We start from the raw sequence: 16,431 nt of genomic DNA, 5'->3' as shown, positions 1-16,431 counted from the left end.
TATCGGGCTTCAAAATGCAAGCAGCTAAATTACATCGAATTAAGAACATCGCCCATCCGATACTATCTAAGAAAGTAGCATGGTGAGTTAGCTAGAGAGGGTTCAACTAACAAATATCAACTGCTTGTTCACTGAATTGACCAACCAACACTAAACAAACCGCAAAATTGCCGCAAATGATTCATTTCGCTTTTAAAAAACTGTATATTTTATTTAAAAGAAAGACAATCAGTCTTTGTGCAACAAATGTACATGGATAAATGCCGCGTTTACAATAGTTTCTCTTCCACTCGCATTCTCATTAATTTCCATTAATCTCTTTTATGTTTTTCAATTATTTATATTTCCATTTTATTTTGGTTGTAAGTACCGTTACGGGGGATGGGCTTTTTTTGTGATTTTTGTTTTATTTTGCTTGTAATTGTTGTTGCTCGATTCAGTAAAAGTAATTTTTTGTTTCTTTCGTTTCCATATAAGCGATACTATTTTGGTTCAAGTCCTTGTGGTTTTTTTTCTTTTGTTGTATGTACATATTTAAACTAAATTAAAGACTATAAATTACTAGTTTGTTTGTTTGCTTTGTGTGTCGTGGGGAGGGGTGGGGGTGCTGTTGGTGTCGTGAATATCGCTTTTAATTGTGTTGGTGTGTAAGTACAGTGTGTGCTTGTGTGTGTGTGTTATAATAAATATGTATCTCTATGTATAAGAAGAGCCTTAAGAGCTAAATACATACATACAAAGCTGCTAGGCAGAGGGATGGGATGGGAAGGAGCTCAGGGCAGAGTGAGGATGGTGTCAGATGGTAAGAGTAGGATTAGGAGTAGGGGAATGTGGGGTTGTGGGGCATAGCAGCTGCTACATATAATTGCGCGCGGAAATTAACTAACATGCATACACATATACATACAATAAGCAATATATATATAGACAAATCTCGATTATACAGATAAAGTTAGAGTTAAAGCTTAGGCTACAGTTAGAGATAAAGGCTAATGGCTACAGGAACTAGTGCTAACTCGTAAAGTTATAGCTGCGCACCGCCCGCCCGGGCGTAACCAGCTCCACCTTGATGTTGGCCGTTGCCGTCACCTTGGTGGTGTTGCTGTCCGAGTGCGTCGTCTCCACCGTCACCTCCGGCTGCACAACGATGCTCTGCAGTTCCGGTGGATACTGCTGCTGCTGCTGTTGCTGTGCGGCCTTGTGGTACGCGGGTGGCGGTGCTCCATACGAGGCGGGGCGTGATCCCCCGCCATGCTGATAGTTTATGTTATTGAAGTTGTTCGATGTCTGTGTCGGCGGCGGTGCAGGTGCACTCCAGTCGTTGTGCATCTGGATGGAGGAGTTGCTGGACTTCCAGGACTGCGGCTCCTCCGTGATGGTCGTCAGCGAGGGATCGTTGATGTTGACGTCCTTGTGGTAGTGGTGCGCCTTCTGGCAGTTGTTGCGCGACGACGAACGCGAGCCGTTCCCACTGAACGACTTGTTCGAGCGCTTGCTGCTGCGCATGGGCAGAGGCGAGGGCGTGGATATCCTATCGGGATGTTCCAGCGGCACCAGCTCCGCCTCCGGCCCCAGCATGCTCAGCAGAATGGGGAAGACCACCAGGCTGTTGCATGCCCCCACGCAGAGCACCACAATCAGCAGGAAGCAGAAGTGCCGGATGACAAACTCGAAGGGCGATGTGGAGAGCATGAAAACGGCCACCCCAGAGGTGAGCATTCCATGCACCAGCGGACCCAATGACAGCTGCATGGCCAGATGGACGCGGCGCTGACGATTGCCCACCGATGTCATAAAGCCCTGAGGAGAGATCAAAGGTTAGTCATTTGCTTGGAGCTATTGGGCAGATTGAGGACTCACCAGGGAGATGTGCACATTGAAGCAGAGCATCATGCCCACGCTCAGTATTAGTATGACTGCGGGTATGGCCGACAGCTTGATGCCCATCAAGGTCATGGCCCCAAAGATCTGTGCCAGCGAGGCCAAAACACTGAGGATTACCAGCACGGCGGCCCAAACTGACAGAAGCAGCAGCGAGACGAGCACCAAGGCAGCCAGCAGAACACACGCCAGAATCATGGCCAGCGAGGAGCGCAATGTCATGTACTGCTCCCAGAAAATGAAGGGAATGCCTGAAGAAGCAGCAGAGAAAATTGGTTAGCATTGGGATATAAATTTCTTGTTGTTTTTGCACCTACCTGAGGGATAGTTGGGCAGTCCAAAGCCCTCGAACTTGACGCTGAGGTCGCGTATGTGGCCGATCAGGGTCTTGATTTGTGAGGTGTCCGTGAGGCCGTGCAGATAGAAGGGCATCTGTGCGTAGACCAGTGGCAGGCTCTTGGGAATCTTCAGGTCATACTCGTTGGGCGCATGATAATACTGACGCGGTTCTGGATACAGTTTGCCCTGCAAAGAAAACACAAAAAGAGTTAGCTTTTGGATGCAGAAAAAAGTCATAAAAGGACGTACCTGAGATGCACCATAGGCGAAGACGTCGTTGGTGGCCCAGGCAGAGAGATAGTTGTAGAAGGCCTTTGGATTGATGATGCCATCGCTGAAGACCAGCCGATTCGTCTTCACCAGCTCCTTGTCCACCGGATTGTCCACATGGCCCGTCTGCACGATCAGCTTGTAGGCCAGGATGGCATCGCTGCTGGCATTCGGGTACCACACCTCCTTGTTCAGCCGCCCATCCCGTATCTCATCGTCGAAGATGCGCTGCAGATTGTTCAGCCAGTCGCGGAACAGCAGCAGCCAGAAGTCCGGCAGGCCTCCATTATCGTTCTTGATCACATGCGGCACCCGGACGAAGGCGTCATGGTAGTCCCTCAGCAGCTGCTGCTGCGTGGGATACTCGAAGTTCCCCTGCGTCACCGCGTACATGCTGTAGAATCCGAACAGGCGCGTCTGCGCGTCCAGGAACTTGTGCTCGTTGCTGTGCTTCGGCACCAGGTCAATGATGTCGAGGCCATCCTGCAGCTTGGTGGAGGCGTACAGACTGAAGATCAGCGCCACCAGGAAGCCCATCACGGCCAGAAACTTCACCCAGCTGCGCATCAGGAAGGGCGTGTAGTAGTCGAAGGCAAAGCTGGACAAGGAAAACGACGGCAGGGAGCTGCTCTTGCTGCTGCTGCTGATGCTGCCAGGTGTTGCGCCGCTGCCGTGCTGCTCCAGTAGGGGATTCTGAGATGGTGGCGGCGGAGGCAGACCCACGCGGCTGTTGTTGCAGTTCTTCACGTGACGCGCTCCCCGCAGGCTGTTGTTGTTGTTCATCGGCATGACCTTGGGTTGCTCCTTCCACACGGGAAAGCAGCAGCAGAAGATGTCCGCCCGTCCGGCAGTGCGCCGTCGCAGATCGAGCGAAATCATGGCCGGAAAGACCAGCAGAGCCGCCGCCAGATTGAAGCACATCACGATGGCTGCCTGCAGGCAAAAGACCTTTAGCGCCGGCACCGGAATGAAGGCCGCCGCAAAGAAGGAGCCGGCCGTGCTGCAGGCGCTGAAAAGGATGCTGGGTCCGACCTTCTTCAGGATCAGCTTGGTCTGCTCTTTGCGATTGCTCTCCGCATAGGCAGCCGTCAGCATGAAGATGTGATCCACGCCCAGGCCCAGGGCCAGGAATGGCACCACCTGAGTGCTGGCCGCATTGAAGACGATCCCCATCAGGGCACACAAACCCAAGCCGGCTGCGGTGCTGAAGCACATGAGCAGCACACCAGCGACACCCACGCTGCTCTGGCCCCGGACGGGATCACGCCACCGGAGAAGCGTGCAAAAGGCGTAGAGAACGGTAACAGCGACTCCAATGACAATGCTCAGGGCACTCGGGTGCGAGAACTTGGCCAGAATGTCGTCTAGGGCGGCCGAGCTGAACACGTAGATGTCGTAGTTGGCGGAAATGCGAGACTGCTTGCGCAGGAGGAGCTCCACTTCGCGGGAGAAGTTCCGCTGCCAGGCATTCAGCACTTCGGCGGCCTTCTCCTGCGTCCAGCCGATGTGGTGCACCTTGTAGTTGTCCTCCCACTGGTCGTACATCTCCTTCTCGGTCATCAGCTGCACCACCGTCTGCAGGGCCTGAGCCTTCTTCAGGTGTCCACTGCGATTCCGCTGTGCGCCGCCCACAATCAGCTGCTCCGGCCAGTGCATGTGCTTGGCCGCATAGCCGTAGCAGCCGCCCGACAGTATGGCGCCCACATCCGGCGGCGTGGTGCTATTCTTGTTCGGTGCCGTCTTCGGGCAGTTGGGATTCAGCGGATTGAGGCAGGGCTTCTCCATGTATCCGCTGCCGATGGCCGCCCGCTTCAAATACTGCTCCACGGTCTCGAAGTCGAAGCTGATCTTCTGGTCGGACATTTGCTGCTTCATGAACTGCATCACCGACGCGGGGTTCAGGGTGCTCCACATGAGGCGTTGATTAAGCCCACTGCCAGGCGCATGGAATATCGAAAGTTGAGATTAGGCAACTGGAAATACTGCAAACTATTTCTAAGGATTACTCACGGAATGTTCACAGGAAACTCCGGTCCCAGCAGCTGGCTGCCCTCCCAGAAGCAATCCAATGGCGTGATGATCGAGCACGGTATCAAATGCTTCAGTATCTGCTCGATGTAGTAGTGTCCCTCGAAGGTGGGCGTGGTCGGGGAGTTGCACATGTCGCGCAGTCCCCACTCGGCGTCGTACATGTGGATCTTGACGGCGGTGGCCTTGACCAGCACCTCGAGGTGGGAGAGCAGCGCCTGCGGATGCAACACCGAGGCATTCGGATCGTGGGCCGTCTGGATGAGCAGCTGATGCGTGGAGGACTCGTCCTCGCCGATGGTCTTCTGTGTGTACGCCAGCTCCGACTCGAGGCGGCCGCCCTCCTGTATCCAAAGCTGGTGCACCTTCGAGTGGATCTGGGCGCTCTTCAGGCCCACACAGAAGGTGCTCAGCACCAGGATGGCCACGAATAGCACCTTGCCGGCATGCTTCTGCACGGAGCTGCCGAGCGTTTCGAGGTGGGACTGGAATACTGAACGCAGATAGATGGCCGTCCGGCTGCCACGCGCTTTACCCTGCAACGAGCGGGAGTGAGAGAGAGAGAGAGAACGGAATTAGTTTCCATGGATCTTGTCGATTTCGTTTCCCTTTCGGTGGATGCCATAAATAACGCATTAAAATTATAACGAAACAGCGTGTGGCCCGGCACAGCCATATAATTTATTTGTGTGTTTCTCGTGGCATCGCATCTGCGAGAACCGACCACAGAGGGAGCAGAGCAGCCGCCAAGCAGTCCCGATGAAGCCATCATCATCATCATCATTCCCATTCCCATTCCCAATTCCAGCGGACCCGGCGGGCCCAACCCAATATCCAGCCGCAGACATACAAAAACAACACAAGACGCCGCTGTCGCCGACGACGTTGCCAGGCCGAAAAAAAAGAAGCGAACCTATAATCGCCTGCTTGGGCAATTGGATCGATCAGCTAGGGGCCTGGCTTGCTGGCTTTCCTTTCCCCTCCTTTCTCCGCTCATTTCGTGCCTGTTGCAGCGCCTGCACGAAAATTGTGCCCACCGTTCCCAAAAAAATAATAATGAGGCGCGCGCTAACTCTAACGTCTCAATCGAAGTTTGAGTCAAACAATCATAAAAACAGTGGGTCAAGGCTGATAAAAACTGCATGGAAACATTCTCGAGATTGAAATCTTAAAGTGATTCTAAGATTATTCATAGCGTTGTGTTGAGTGATATGGGCAACTAAAGTGTATTCTATATTGATCCCACATACATATGTGCCAATTTAATTAAAACGAGAACATAAACGTATATAAATTCCACTCAAATAAAATCTATCCAGACCCACTGTACCCGCACAGGCGCACCCAGAGCACCCAGGAACAGAACAGAACGGAACGGAACGCATTCCACAAAAAACGAGACCGAAACAAACTCGAAAGTTCTCGACGTTTAGCTCTCTACTTTGGAGCCACATTTGATCGCTTTTCACAGATTTTTCTCCAGCCAGAACTCAGTGGAAGTGAAGTCAGGTTGTAGGTAAAAAGCAACAAAAAAAAAAACCAAAAAGAAACGCGGACATAGAGAGACGAAGCTTTAAATGCCCTTATGATTACCGATTGCTGTAAGGCTAGTTCGAAAGAAGCAGAGAGAGCCACCAGACGGAGAGGATATCACTCTCTGCAAGAGTATACAAAAGATGAGTTAAGATCGGGAGAGGTTGCAGAGGTGGACAGTGGGAAGGAGCCATCACAGAGTGCCTTTGTTGTTGGGTCTTTGTGCATTTTATGACTACCGTTAAGATAGAGCGGGAGTACCCCATAAATAATCCACGCTTAATGTCTTTGTTTGCTCCTCTCTCTCCCACTCTATCCTCTCTGCCAGAGTGGGAGTTGGAGTGGGAGAGGCGGCACTTCCTGCCGTCGACGCCACTGCTCCTGCTGCTGTTTGTTTATGCAAGAGAGTCCGCTGCACTTCCGCAAAGAGGGAGCGAGAAGGTAAACGCAAAGAGAGAGCACATCAAACGCTGCGCGTTCGACTTTGTCGCCATTAATTAAGTCATTGGCGGCGAGTCCCCTTTGAGACACTCCGAGGCTGCCTCTGCGCCGCCTGTGGCGACCTGTTCGTGGAAATTTTCCATAACATAATAATGTTGTATGCTCCTCGCCGCTCCCTTTCAATACAGCTGCTGCTTAGGTGCAAGAGCGTAAGGCAAACAAAAGCAGGCAAGAGGCATAGTATTCTTGGAATTGTTCCCTCTCTCAATCTGCCGCCCCTACAGAGGGGGAGGCACAACATTGCTGCAGTGGCAGTGGGCCCCGAGGGGGCAGCCATAGCTAAAAATAAACGCAATCTAGATTTGGCCAGGTATTCCAGTGCGCCTCAAACTGTGCGATTATTGAGCCATCAGCCTGGTCGCTTACTGTTAACGCTTGTCACTCAGTCCTCTCTCATTCCTGCCTCTCTCTCGCTCTGTATCTGTAATATGATGCTCAACATGTTGCATGCACTGTGTGTGTGTGTTTGTGTGTATGTGACCATGTCATCAATCTTGTTGTTGCTGTTTTTTCTCTACGGCACACACCCCCCGAGGCTGCCTAAGCCTCGTTGTGAGGAAATGTGTCACAAATTGATTTATGACCAGGCCTTTTTCCTGAAACTGTTCCTTTGTGGTGCTCTCTCGCTCTCCTGGAAACGTCTTCATTAGAAATGCGCACACACTAGCCTCGCCTCCAGGCAGGAGCCTGCCTTCTTAATCCCGCTGGACTAAGACCCCAGACGAGCTTAGATCTCGGATCCCATGACGAATCGCTCAGAAGGAGAAACAGAGATAGAAGGAGAGAGCGAAATGCAACGGCAGGTGCAAGTACCACTTGGGATGAAAGAATAAAGATGGTTTCTGGGTTATTTATTGGCCTATAGACGATAGTCATATGATCGTATTCCTCTTTTTAGTTCCAAAGTTCCATATAATTTCAAGACAAAAGTTCTATTAAACATCTAAAACCAAAAACACATAATTATATATTCCCTATAATAACAATTTCCAATCAGGCATCAATCAATCAAAAGAACCGACACATCATCCGCCATAAAATCAAATTTCCCCTGGGCTGTGCCGGGCGGCCCCCCCCAGAGTTTGACTACTTAATTACACGGCCCCGGTTCGGGAGGGAGCCACTCCACAAATATGAACAGAAAAAACTTTTCCATGCCTTTTGGAAATCGAAAAACCACTTGACCGGGATATGGCGCGTCAAGCCATAAAATATGAGCGCACCCAGTTATGCCGCAATAAAAATCGAATGCAAAACAGCCAAAAGATACAAAAAAAATAGTTTTTAGCATAAAATGAAATTCAATATGGCAGACCACCCAAAGGCAAAAAGCAATGAATATGAATATGAATAGTGAATGAATGTCTCTATAGAGCCTCTATAGAGCCAAATATGTATCTGCCATTGCCGAGCAAAATTTATGGGCTACAGTTTGTCGGAAGAAAGGAAAGAAATTACAGGGAAACATTGTAGCCCGCACCTGCTTTTCAGCGGGAGCGCAGCTTTTGTTAGCTGACAAAAGGATGGTTGGATCGGATCTGCTCTATTTATGGAATCCATTGTCTCTGTGTGTCATGCCCCCAGCCCAGCACACAGCACAGCTTTCCCATGTTTCTCACGTAAGCGTGTGCCATAAAACTTGTAGCTACCATAAAAGTTATATGCCACTTGATAACGTTTTGGAATACGAAATCCCCGGCATTGCTCCATCCCATACATTTCCGATCTTCTCTGCTTATGTCTCTGTATATCTTATGGTTTTTTCTCTTTAGTATCTGTGTTTTTTTATCTCTTTCCTTTGGCATTTAAATGGAGCTCTGTGCTTTTATTTTCACATGCCATTCACACAGCTGCGGCAGCTGTCAAACGGAATGGGAGAAGAAATGGAAACTGCGTCACTGGGAAGACGGTTTAATGTCAATTTTAAATGGGTTGGGGGGTATTTGAGGGAAGTCGACACAGTGGGGCCAGATCTGTGAGGGGTATATTTACACTATTCCAGTCTCCGCTTCCCTACTCTCTACAAAGGACCACACATGCACCCAGCCAAACGGCAACTACAAAATGGACTTTGACCGCCTTATTTTCTCTTCGCCTGGCGGAAAGTAAATTGAATTTGCAGCAATTAAAAGAGATGCACAACTAAATGAGAAACCGTTGAATGCAAATTATCGCCTACCGCCGATTTATGGCGCCCCCAAAACGTGACTAGCAAGCTGTTTGCCGAATTTATTTCCATTTCATGCTCTTCTTCAGGTTTTTCGATTTTGCTTTTTTTTTAGACCGAAACAAAAAATTTGCATGCCTATAAAATGGAATCGTTAAAAAAGGTTTGAAGGTCATTGGAGCAGTGCCTTTTTCAGAGCAGGGGGAGAGAGAGACAGCCAGTGAGCCGAGGTGAGAGGTAAGCCGAGGCTGAATTTTTACAGTTATGTACATGCATAGCTCCAGCCAGCAGTGCCAGGTGCAAAGGAGAAACAGGGATAGCGAGTGACCGCACCCGCAGCTGTTGCGCCTCAAGAGAGCGTGAAATAAGAAGCGCCAAGGATCATGCAAAAGCTCTCTTGCTACAGTCTCTCGAAGAAGTAACGCCACTCAAATTTCAATATTATATGGAAATAATTTCCACCTGCCTAACAAGTTGCTGTAACAATTTTATTTTCTTGATTATTTTCAGACGAACATCGAAAACACAACAACCCCGGGGGCTACCTTTTCGGCCTACCTGGCCGATTCATCCGTCCTCGCTGTCGTCGCAGGTACACACACACGCACTACTCGTACTCCGCGCCGACCCGAGTGGAGTCTTCGTTGTTGTCCGGACCGCTCTGTCTGTCCGTTAACTGCTTTTTTAGTGAATTCCGTGATTATTGCTTGAATGTTTCTTTCCGGTATTCGGGCCCCCTCTCTTCCACTCACTCACTCGCTCTCTCGCATTTTCTGTGTGTGTCTGTCTCTCCCTGGCCAGTGTCACTGCGTGTCTCGTATGCTTCTTCTTGTACCTTTTTGTGTACCTTTTTTCGTTGTTACTCTTGGTCATAAGGTTCGGATCGGATCGGTTCGTCTCTTCTCTTCTCTCCTCATTTCGTCTTGTCTCTTTTTTCGGCTTGGACCGGGTCGGACCGGGCCGCGTGCTGTGTGGTCGAGTTAATGTCTTCATAATTCTTCTGATTTTTCTTCTCTCTTTTGTTGTTGCTGTTATGTCTTGCTTGTTCGTTTCTCGTTCGTGTGGGCCCGGCAGACAGACGACTGATGAAGACAATAACAGTTTTATGTGCGGCCACTCCGAGCCCCACCCCCCTCTCTTGGGAGCACACCTTTGGCTTTGCCTTTGGCCTGCACGAACCTGGCCCTAATGAAGCCCAAACTGTGGCCGAGTACATATCGTTTTTTTTTCGTTTTTTAATTCGAGAGTTCCAGTCCCCTCGCCAGCTGCTGCAGATGCCACGCACACGAACATCTCTATAGAGGTGTGTGATCTGTAAATGTGTGTGTGTGTGTGTTTCGGGGGCCACGAATAACTCGATGAAGCTGTCAACCGTTTGGATCCGATACCCATGTGGGTGTTATGTGGGCCATTGGGTACTGCTCTGTGTTTGTAGTATTAAAGGCGGGACAACCAGGATCGATAATGGGCCATGGGATTACGTAAAAAGAGAGAGGGAGCAATACAGAGCGTTGGTATTTATGAATGAAAGAACTTTATGACTAAGACGACCTTTGAAGTTCGATTAAGTCTTATTTAAATATTTTCAAAAATAAGTTTCTTTATCAAATAAGAATCCCCAATAACTTCTCGTGTTTACATGGGAAAAACCCGTTCGTATAGCCCACATTTAGAGATTATAATGTCCCAGAGTCATGTTCTGTTCATGTAAGGAAAATTCATAAGGAGAATACATATGTATTTCTTGGAAGAAGACCATTTCTAGGCGTAGACTTCCATTTCCACGGTCCTTATATTGTTTTGCTTTCAACACGCCCAGCATGTCGAATTACCGTTAACTTGTTAAGCACTTCCTCCCTGTGTCGCTTCTCTATCGGCATCTCTATCCCAGTGTATCGGCCCGGCCCGGCCCGGCCCGTCCCTCTCTCGTGTTTACCCACTCGTGGAGTAACCGTAAGCCGGAAATGCTTGTAGGCGTGAGATATCTTCATCGACAGTTTTGTCGGAGCCTTCTGGGAAGCGAGCGACGCATCGATGGATCTATTCCACCCCTGCTGAAAGGGAATGGCAATTTATGCAATCTCTCCATCCATCCATTTCTCTCTCTCTCTCTCTCGCTCTATCACTGTGTGTCACTCCTCGAGTGAGTTTGCCCAAGGATTACTCTCCACTCCACACTCCACTTGAGATCCCGACTCACCCTCGCTTTTGCTTTCGGTTTACTCCCTTTGATCTTTTCTGGCCTGCCTTACATGCATATTTTTGTACATTGTACATTTTGTCATTTGGCATATTTTGTTTTTCATATTATCCTAGCCTAGTTCTATTCCGCCTGTTGGAGGTCACCCCATGATATCTCCTCCATGAAAATATCACCTAACAAATATTGATCGAAAGTGAGACAATGATTTATTTGCCTTACACCTTCCCCACGCTCGAGATCTTATCTATGAGATAACGATCTGGAAATTATAATATTTGACTTACGGTCTCTGAAAGTCAATACAAAAACGTTATCTGTGGCTGTAGTAGGGGTTGAGGTCTTGATTTAATATTTGTTTTATCTACATGGTGGTTTGAGTGAGGTTGAAAGATACAGACATTATCTGCATCCTTCGAGGAAGGCTTTTAGCTCTGTCTTGATATAGTTAAAAGCTTTCAGAACCCGTCTATTTGGACTCTCCCCCAAGTTGCAAATAAACAAGTGTCTTCAGCCACCATATTTCTTACGTTGGATTCCCCACATCTTGGATGTTTATCCAATCCATTAGGATCCTCTGCCTGATTGACAATTTCAAAGTCTGTGGCACTGAGCTACTGGTTTTGGTCTTCTTTGTTCAACTTTGGTTTTTTCTCGTTTTGGCCATGTCAATTTGAGAAATGTTTGCCCATTGTGTGTGTGGATGCCACAAATATTTGTGTTTATGTTTGTTTTTCATGGGCAGTTGTGAAAAGAGTGCGACGGATGGAAGGGGGCAATGGACAGTGCAGTGGACAGCGACGGATATCGCGGCGTGACTAAACAAATTTATTGCCTACTGCCAGCAGCGGCAGCAACGTGAAGACTTCTTCAAAATGCCGCCAATGTTTCCCAACTTCCTGTGCAAAGTGTGTATCTGAGTATCTGTCTCTCCCTCTTTCTCCCTCTTGGTGTGCGTGTGTGTTTGCTTTACAATTGGCACAGCAAAACGAAGAAAGAGGGTGGGCAGAGGAGCCGCGACAAGCGATTTCATTCATGAATTTATACGTATCTCATAGATACAATACAACGAGCTCAATCGCGAGTCGCTGATCGACGGCGTACATGGCCTGCATCGATAGTGCGACATTTCCTTTAAATGTGAATTCAGTTTGGTTTTGCCCGGCCTTTGAGACACCTGACAAATACATTGCGATCTAAACGGAATTGCAGAGAGCTTTTAAAAGTACGGAAAACTTTGCAGTTCTCGTTCCCATACCATCACATATTATGTATAAATTGATTAAGGAACAACAAAAAGCTGACAAAATTGATTCCTAAGTTGTGACGGCCTTTGGGTAGGGTAGAGCATCTATCTTTATGCTCGGCTTCATTTGGCATTCAGATCATGTGGGGGCAACGTCATCCCCTCTTCAAAGCCCGCCAGCCAGCCAGCAAAAGACCTCCCAGTAGCGCAAAAAAATGTATAAAATAAATAAAAATAATAATAATAGTCACGTTGAGTAATTTGCATAGTCCCCAAAAAAAAAAGTAAACGCACTTTGACAGCGTTGTAGCTGTTGTTGTTGCTTGGACGTGTGTGGTTCGCTCGGTTCGTTAGACAATTTTAATGTCTTAATATATTTCGTTAAATTGAGTCATTAAAATAAATCGCCATGGACGATGCTCGATGCCCGATGTCGATGACTACGACGACGACGATGACGGCGCCATCACGATCGATCGTTTGCTGCAACTTTCCAGAAGAGTTTAGGGCAGGAGAAGACCACGTTACAGCAGTGCCCCCAAGAGACTTTACGAGAAATAATTGAGATACGGAGAGAAGACAGAAAGCACACAGTTGCAGGAGGAGATGGAGATGGTGAAGAGGCAACAGAAAAACAACAACAGAGCAAGACACGCCACGCGGAGCAGCAGCAGCAAACAGCAACAACCGGAGACCAGCAACATCCAGAAACAACCATGATGAAGACATCAAGTTGTAACAAGAAAGGAAGGCCTATCCTCGATGGCGTCGAAGCTTTAGATACCCTTTCAGGTCGTTCAATTTTGTGGCATTATGTTCTGGCATTACCAGAGTATAGAAGAAAGAGAAGCAGCGGGTAAAGGTGGGGGCATACTGACACTGGAAAGTGCTGCAGCAACAACAAAGCGCGTGCGTCAGTGAAATTTTTCATTCGGTTTTATTTTCTTGTGCCTTTGGGCCACCCGTATCGAAGCAGCGCGCCTCGCCTGCCACAGCCCCGTCTACATTTGCACCAGCCGCAACAACAAACAAAAATGCTTTTTGCTTTTGGCAATGATTGTTTACAGTTCTCTTTTTTGGGTTCAGTAACTGATGGAATAGCGAATGTAGCACACCCTTTCCCCGTTTACGCATAATGCTATTTTATTAGCCCGCCCTGCATTACGTCACGCATCTTTCTAATCAAGCCGCCCAGGAGTGAGAGCATTCCCGACAAGAGCCATGCTACAACAAGAACGCATTCCATTTGAAAGAGCATCTGCAGCGGGGGGTGGGACACAAAGAAAGAGAGAGGGATAGACAGCAGCAGCACGTACGAAACGATTCGACTCTCGCGGAGAGCTCTGAGAAGACCAGAGCCCGCGCCCACCCATGTTGGGGCTGACTGAGGCTGTGGTTGCTCACACACACACACCCATACACATTAAAGCAAACAGTATTGTTGTTTATGATTATACTCTCGCGGAAGGTATTCCTATTTCAAGCAGATGTTTGCAAGGCAGAGACTGAAGAAGGTCGAAAACCATATCTAAAAGCTAGATATCTATATACAGAATGTATATTCTTTAGAATGATCATCAGTAGTCCCTCAGTTAAAGGGCTATTGGCAGTATTCGATCTAAGTACTTTCGATATCGTTTCGAAAGGGTATTTAAGCATCGGGACCACTACTTTGAATTCCTTTCTTGTTTTCGTGTTGTGGTTTCCAAAGCTTTTTGCCTTTTTGGAAGGCTGCTGCTGCTGCTGATGTTGCTATTGCTTTCCCTTGGATCTCCTGCTGCCACACAGACCTGATCTTTGCTGTTTTTGGCGCTAGCTGCAGTTGCAGTTTCTGTTTCTTTCCTTATTTTGCGGTCAGGCCAGACCCCAACTCGGCTGCACAGTAGCGCCGAAGTAATGAAGTTGTCTGTGGAAATGTCTGTCCGTCCGAATCCAGATCTTGAGCCCTGCTGTGTGTGGCAGCCCATAGAGAGGAAATAGTCATTTTGACTCTGACATGAGTGGATTTGTGTGTGTCAAAAGGATTTGCTTTACTCATAATGAAAACAAACCTTCTTTTCTGATGTCATATTTTAAAGCGTACGAAATGTATTTTTATAGAACTAATTCCTCCACGCTCTTTAGCCAAAAAAAAAAAATTAAATATTTAATTTGCATATAAGCCGATTGGCAGCATATTTCGCATAGATTTTGGCTAATCACTGTAATTAATAGGCTGACTTGTCTGGGGAACAGACAACTCTATTAACCAGAGGCGAGCAGACCCGGGCAAAAGAAAACGAAACAAAGCGAAATGAAACGAAAAATATTGCGAGAGATATTGGCAATAAAATTTATTGGAGACTGTCTCCACGGCTTAATGGCCGCATTAAGCAAAAGTTACATGGGGGAATGGCTCAATTGTTGTTGCTGTTTTTGGTTGATTTTGACCACTTACCTTATCAATTTGATCGAGCGCCACTTGGGCATCCACCCAGCTGGTCCTTATGTACAGATCCGAGAATAATTTCTCATCGACTACGTCGCCGTGGGTGTCCGGTACGCGGGGTAGGCTGTCCCTGTCCATGGCTGTATCTTTAGCTGTTTTAGCGCTAAAACGCGAGGAGTCTCTCTCGCTTTCGATATACAGTGACTGCTGTCTGTCTGCGACCTGAGGTGTAGACAGATACAGTGCGTGCTGTGGAATTGTCTTCGCTTCTTTATTTGATTAATTTTCCGTGTGTTTTAGTAATTTGTTTGGCTGCATTTTGCACCGCACTCTGCATTCCCTCTAAAACAAGTCGACACTCCTCTCTCTCACTCTCTTGTTATCTGTTCTCTCCGCAGCGTTGTGTATCTCTGGCCTCTCTTTTGTGTTGTTTGGTTTTGTTGTGATTGCTGGCTTCGTTGCTCAAGTCTTTTTGGACTCGGATTTTGGTTAGATTGAATATCGGGTTTTATCTACGGATTTGCTTCACTCACGGCCGGTCATTTGGGCACATTTTGTTGGGAAATTCGATGAATTTTTCACACATCATTTACACATGGAAAAGCAAAGCGCGTACGCGACAAACGGACGCCTCACGTTTTTCTTTGCAGCTCGTTTTCTTTGCCTTGCTCTCTCACTCTCTCTCTCTGCTTTGCTCTTCATATACACTGACACACACATACACTTTGCGCACGTAGCCAGACGACGGTTTCGATTCGTTTTGAATTTGTTGTTGCTGCTGTGGCACTTAATTCATGGATTCGTTTCGTTTTCGTTAATTTTTAACATTTCCTCCACTGATGTGAGACTCTGATCTATCATTTGCTGTAGCTGATATGCCACACACTGGAGGAGAGGTCTACAACCGTTACGTTTGGGGATCGCGAGCGTTTTGAGAGAGTGTCTCTCAGACAGTGTGACCGCGGAATAATCGATAGAATATACCGGCAGACCCTGGAAAATATACCAAAACATACCTTTCATTTTCAAAATATACTGTAAATGTACCAGATATCTTAAAAAATGGATTTGAGAATGCACAGTGCGAGGGTAGATCGAGAGATTATTGCGATTAGCGAACATCTATTTTAATATATAGACTGTTTGAAAACTAATTCGCTTATTTGTATATATTTCGTTACTAAGATATTTATTTTACAGATAATTAAGCCATTGAATTGAATTGGAGTAGTCGGGTATGGATATGTCGAATCGGAATTTCATGCGAATCAAGAATACTATATGCACCCACTGATAAAACGGAGCATCGGCAAAGAAGAGGGGCGGCAGTGCGCCTGCTCGCTAATTTCTATTGTTGGTTGAGACGACCACCCAAAAGTCTTTTTGATTGTTGTTGTGGCGGACCACTCAAAAATACATTTGTTGCTGTTGTTGTTGATTTCATTAAACTCAACGACCGGCATTGTGGGTGGTCTTAGCGCGACCGGGTTTCATCTCTCAACTCACCCCCCCACCCAACGGTCTGTTGCCACGGCCTTCAGCGTCGACGTTCGTTGGCGCTGAGCAGCAGAGAGGAGCCTTTATTGTCTGTAACTTATGTAGTGGTGGGGAGCGCGTGCGTGGCAGGCTTTGGCGCTGTCTGTGTGAACTGTTGGCAAATTTGTTAGCTTTGCCTTGCAGTTGTTGTTTTTTTTCTCGCTGATGTCTGTTTTTGCATGTTATTTTAATACTAAATAATGAAACGGGATGTTTTTGTTATTCACTTTGTTTTTGCATCATCTTAACCCCCTTCCCTATCGCGACTGTGTCCGAGTGTTTTTGGACCACACAGGACCGCT

The 16,431-nt window shown here is 47.6% G+C and overlaps 1 protein-coding gene across 2 annotated transcripts; it reads right to left on the bottom strand.

The window, feature by feature from the left end:
* Positions 1-349: 349 nt before the first annotated feature.
* On the bottom strand, positions 350-15,530 carry LOC117890377 (protein patched). Of its 2 annotated transcripts, XM_034795175.1 has the most exons (6): positions 14,603-15,529; positions 4,501-5,054; positions 2,470-4,423; positions 2,199-2,406; positions 1,861-2,132; positions 350-1,800 (listed from the first exon to the last, which is right to left on the bottom strand). In XM_034795175.1, the coding sequence occupies exons 1-6, from the start codon at positions 14,729-14,731 to the stop codon at positions 1,012-1,014; spliced, it is 3,906 nt and encodes a 1,301-aa protein (XP_034651066.1). In that variant the 5' UTR covers positions 14,732-15,529; the 3' UTR covers positions 350-1,011. The 2 variants fall into 2 exon arrangements, with proteins under 2 accessions (XP_034651066.1, XP_034651065.1); XM_034795174.1 differs by having other exon boundaries at positions 2,199-4,423; positions 14,603-15,530.
* Positions 15,531-16,431: the final 901 nt, after the last annotated feature.

This window comes from Drosophila subobscura, chromosome E (genome assembly GCF_008121235.1).
Source record: "Drosophila subobscura isolate 14011-0131.10 chromosome E, UCBerk_Dsub_1.0, whole genome shotgun sequence".
In the NCBI taxonomy this organism is placed as follows: domain Eukaryota; kingdom Metazoa; phylum Arthropoda; class Insecta; order Diptera; family Drosophilidae; genus Drosophila; species Drosophila subobscura.
This window is presented reverse-complemented; position numbering and strand designations above follow the sequence as displayed.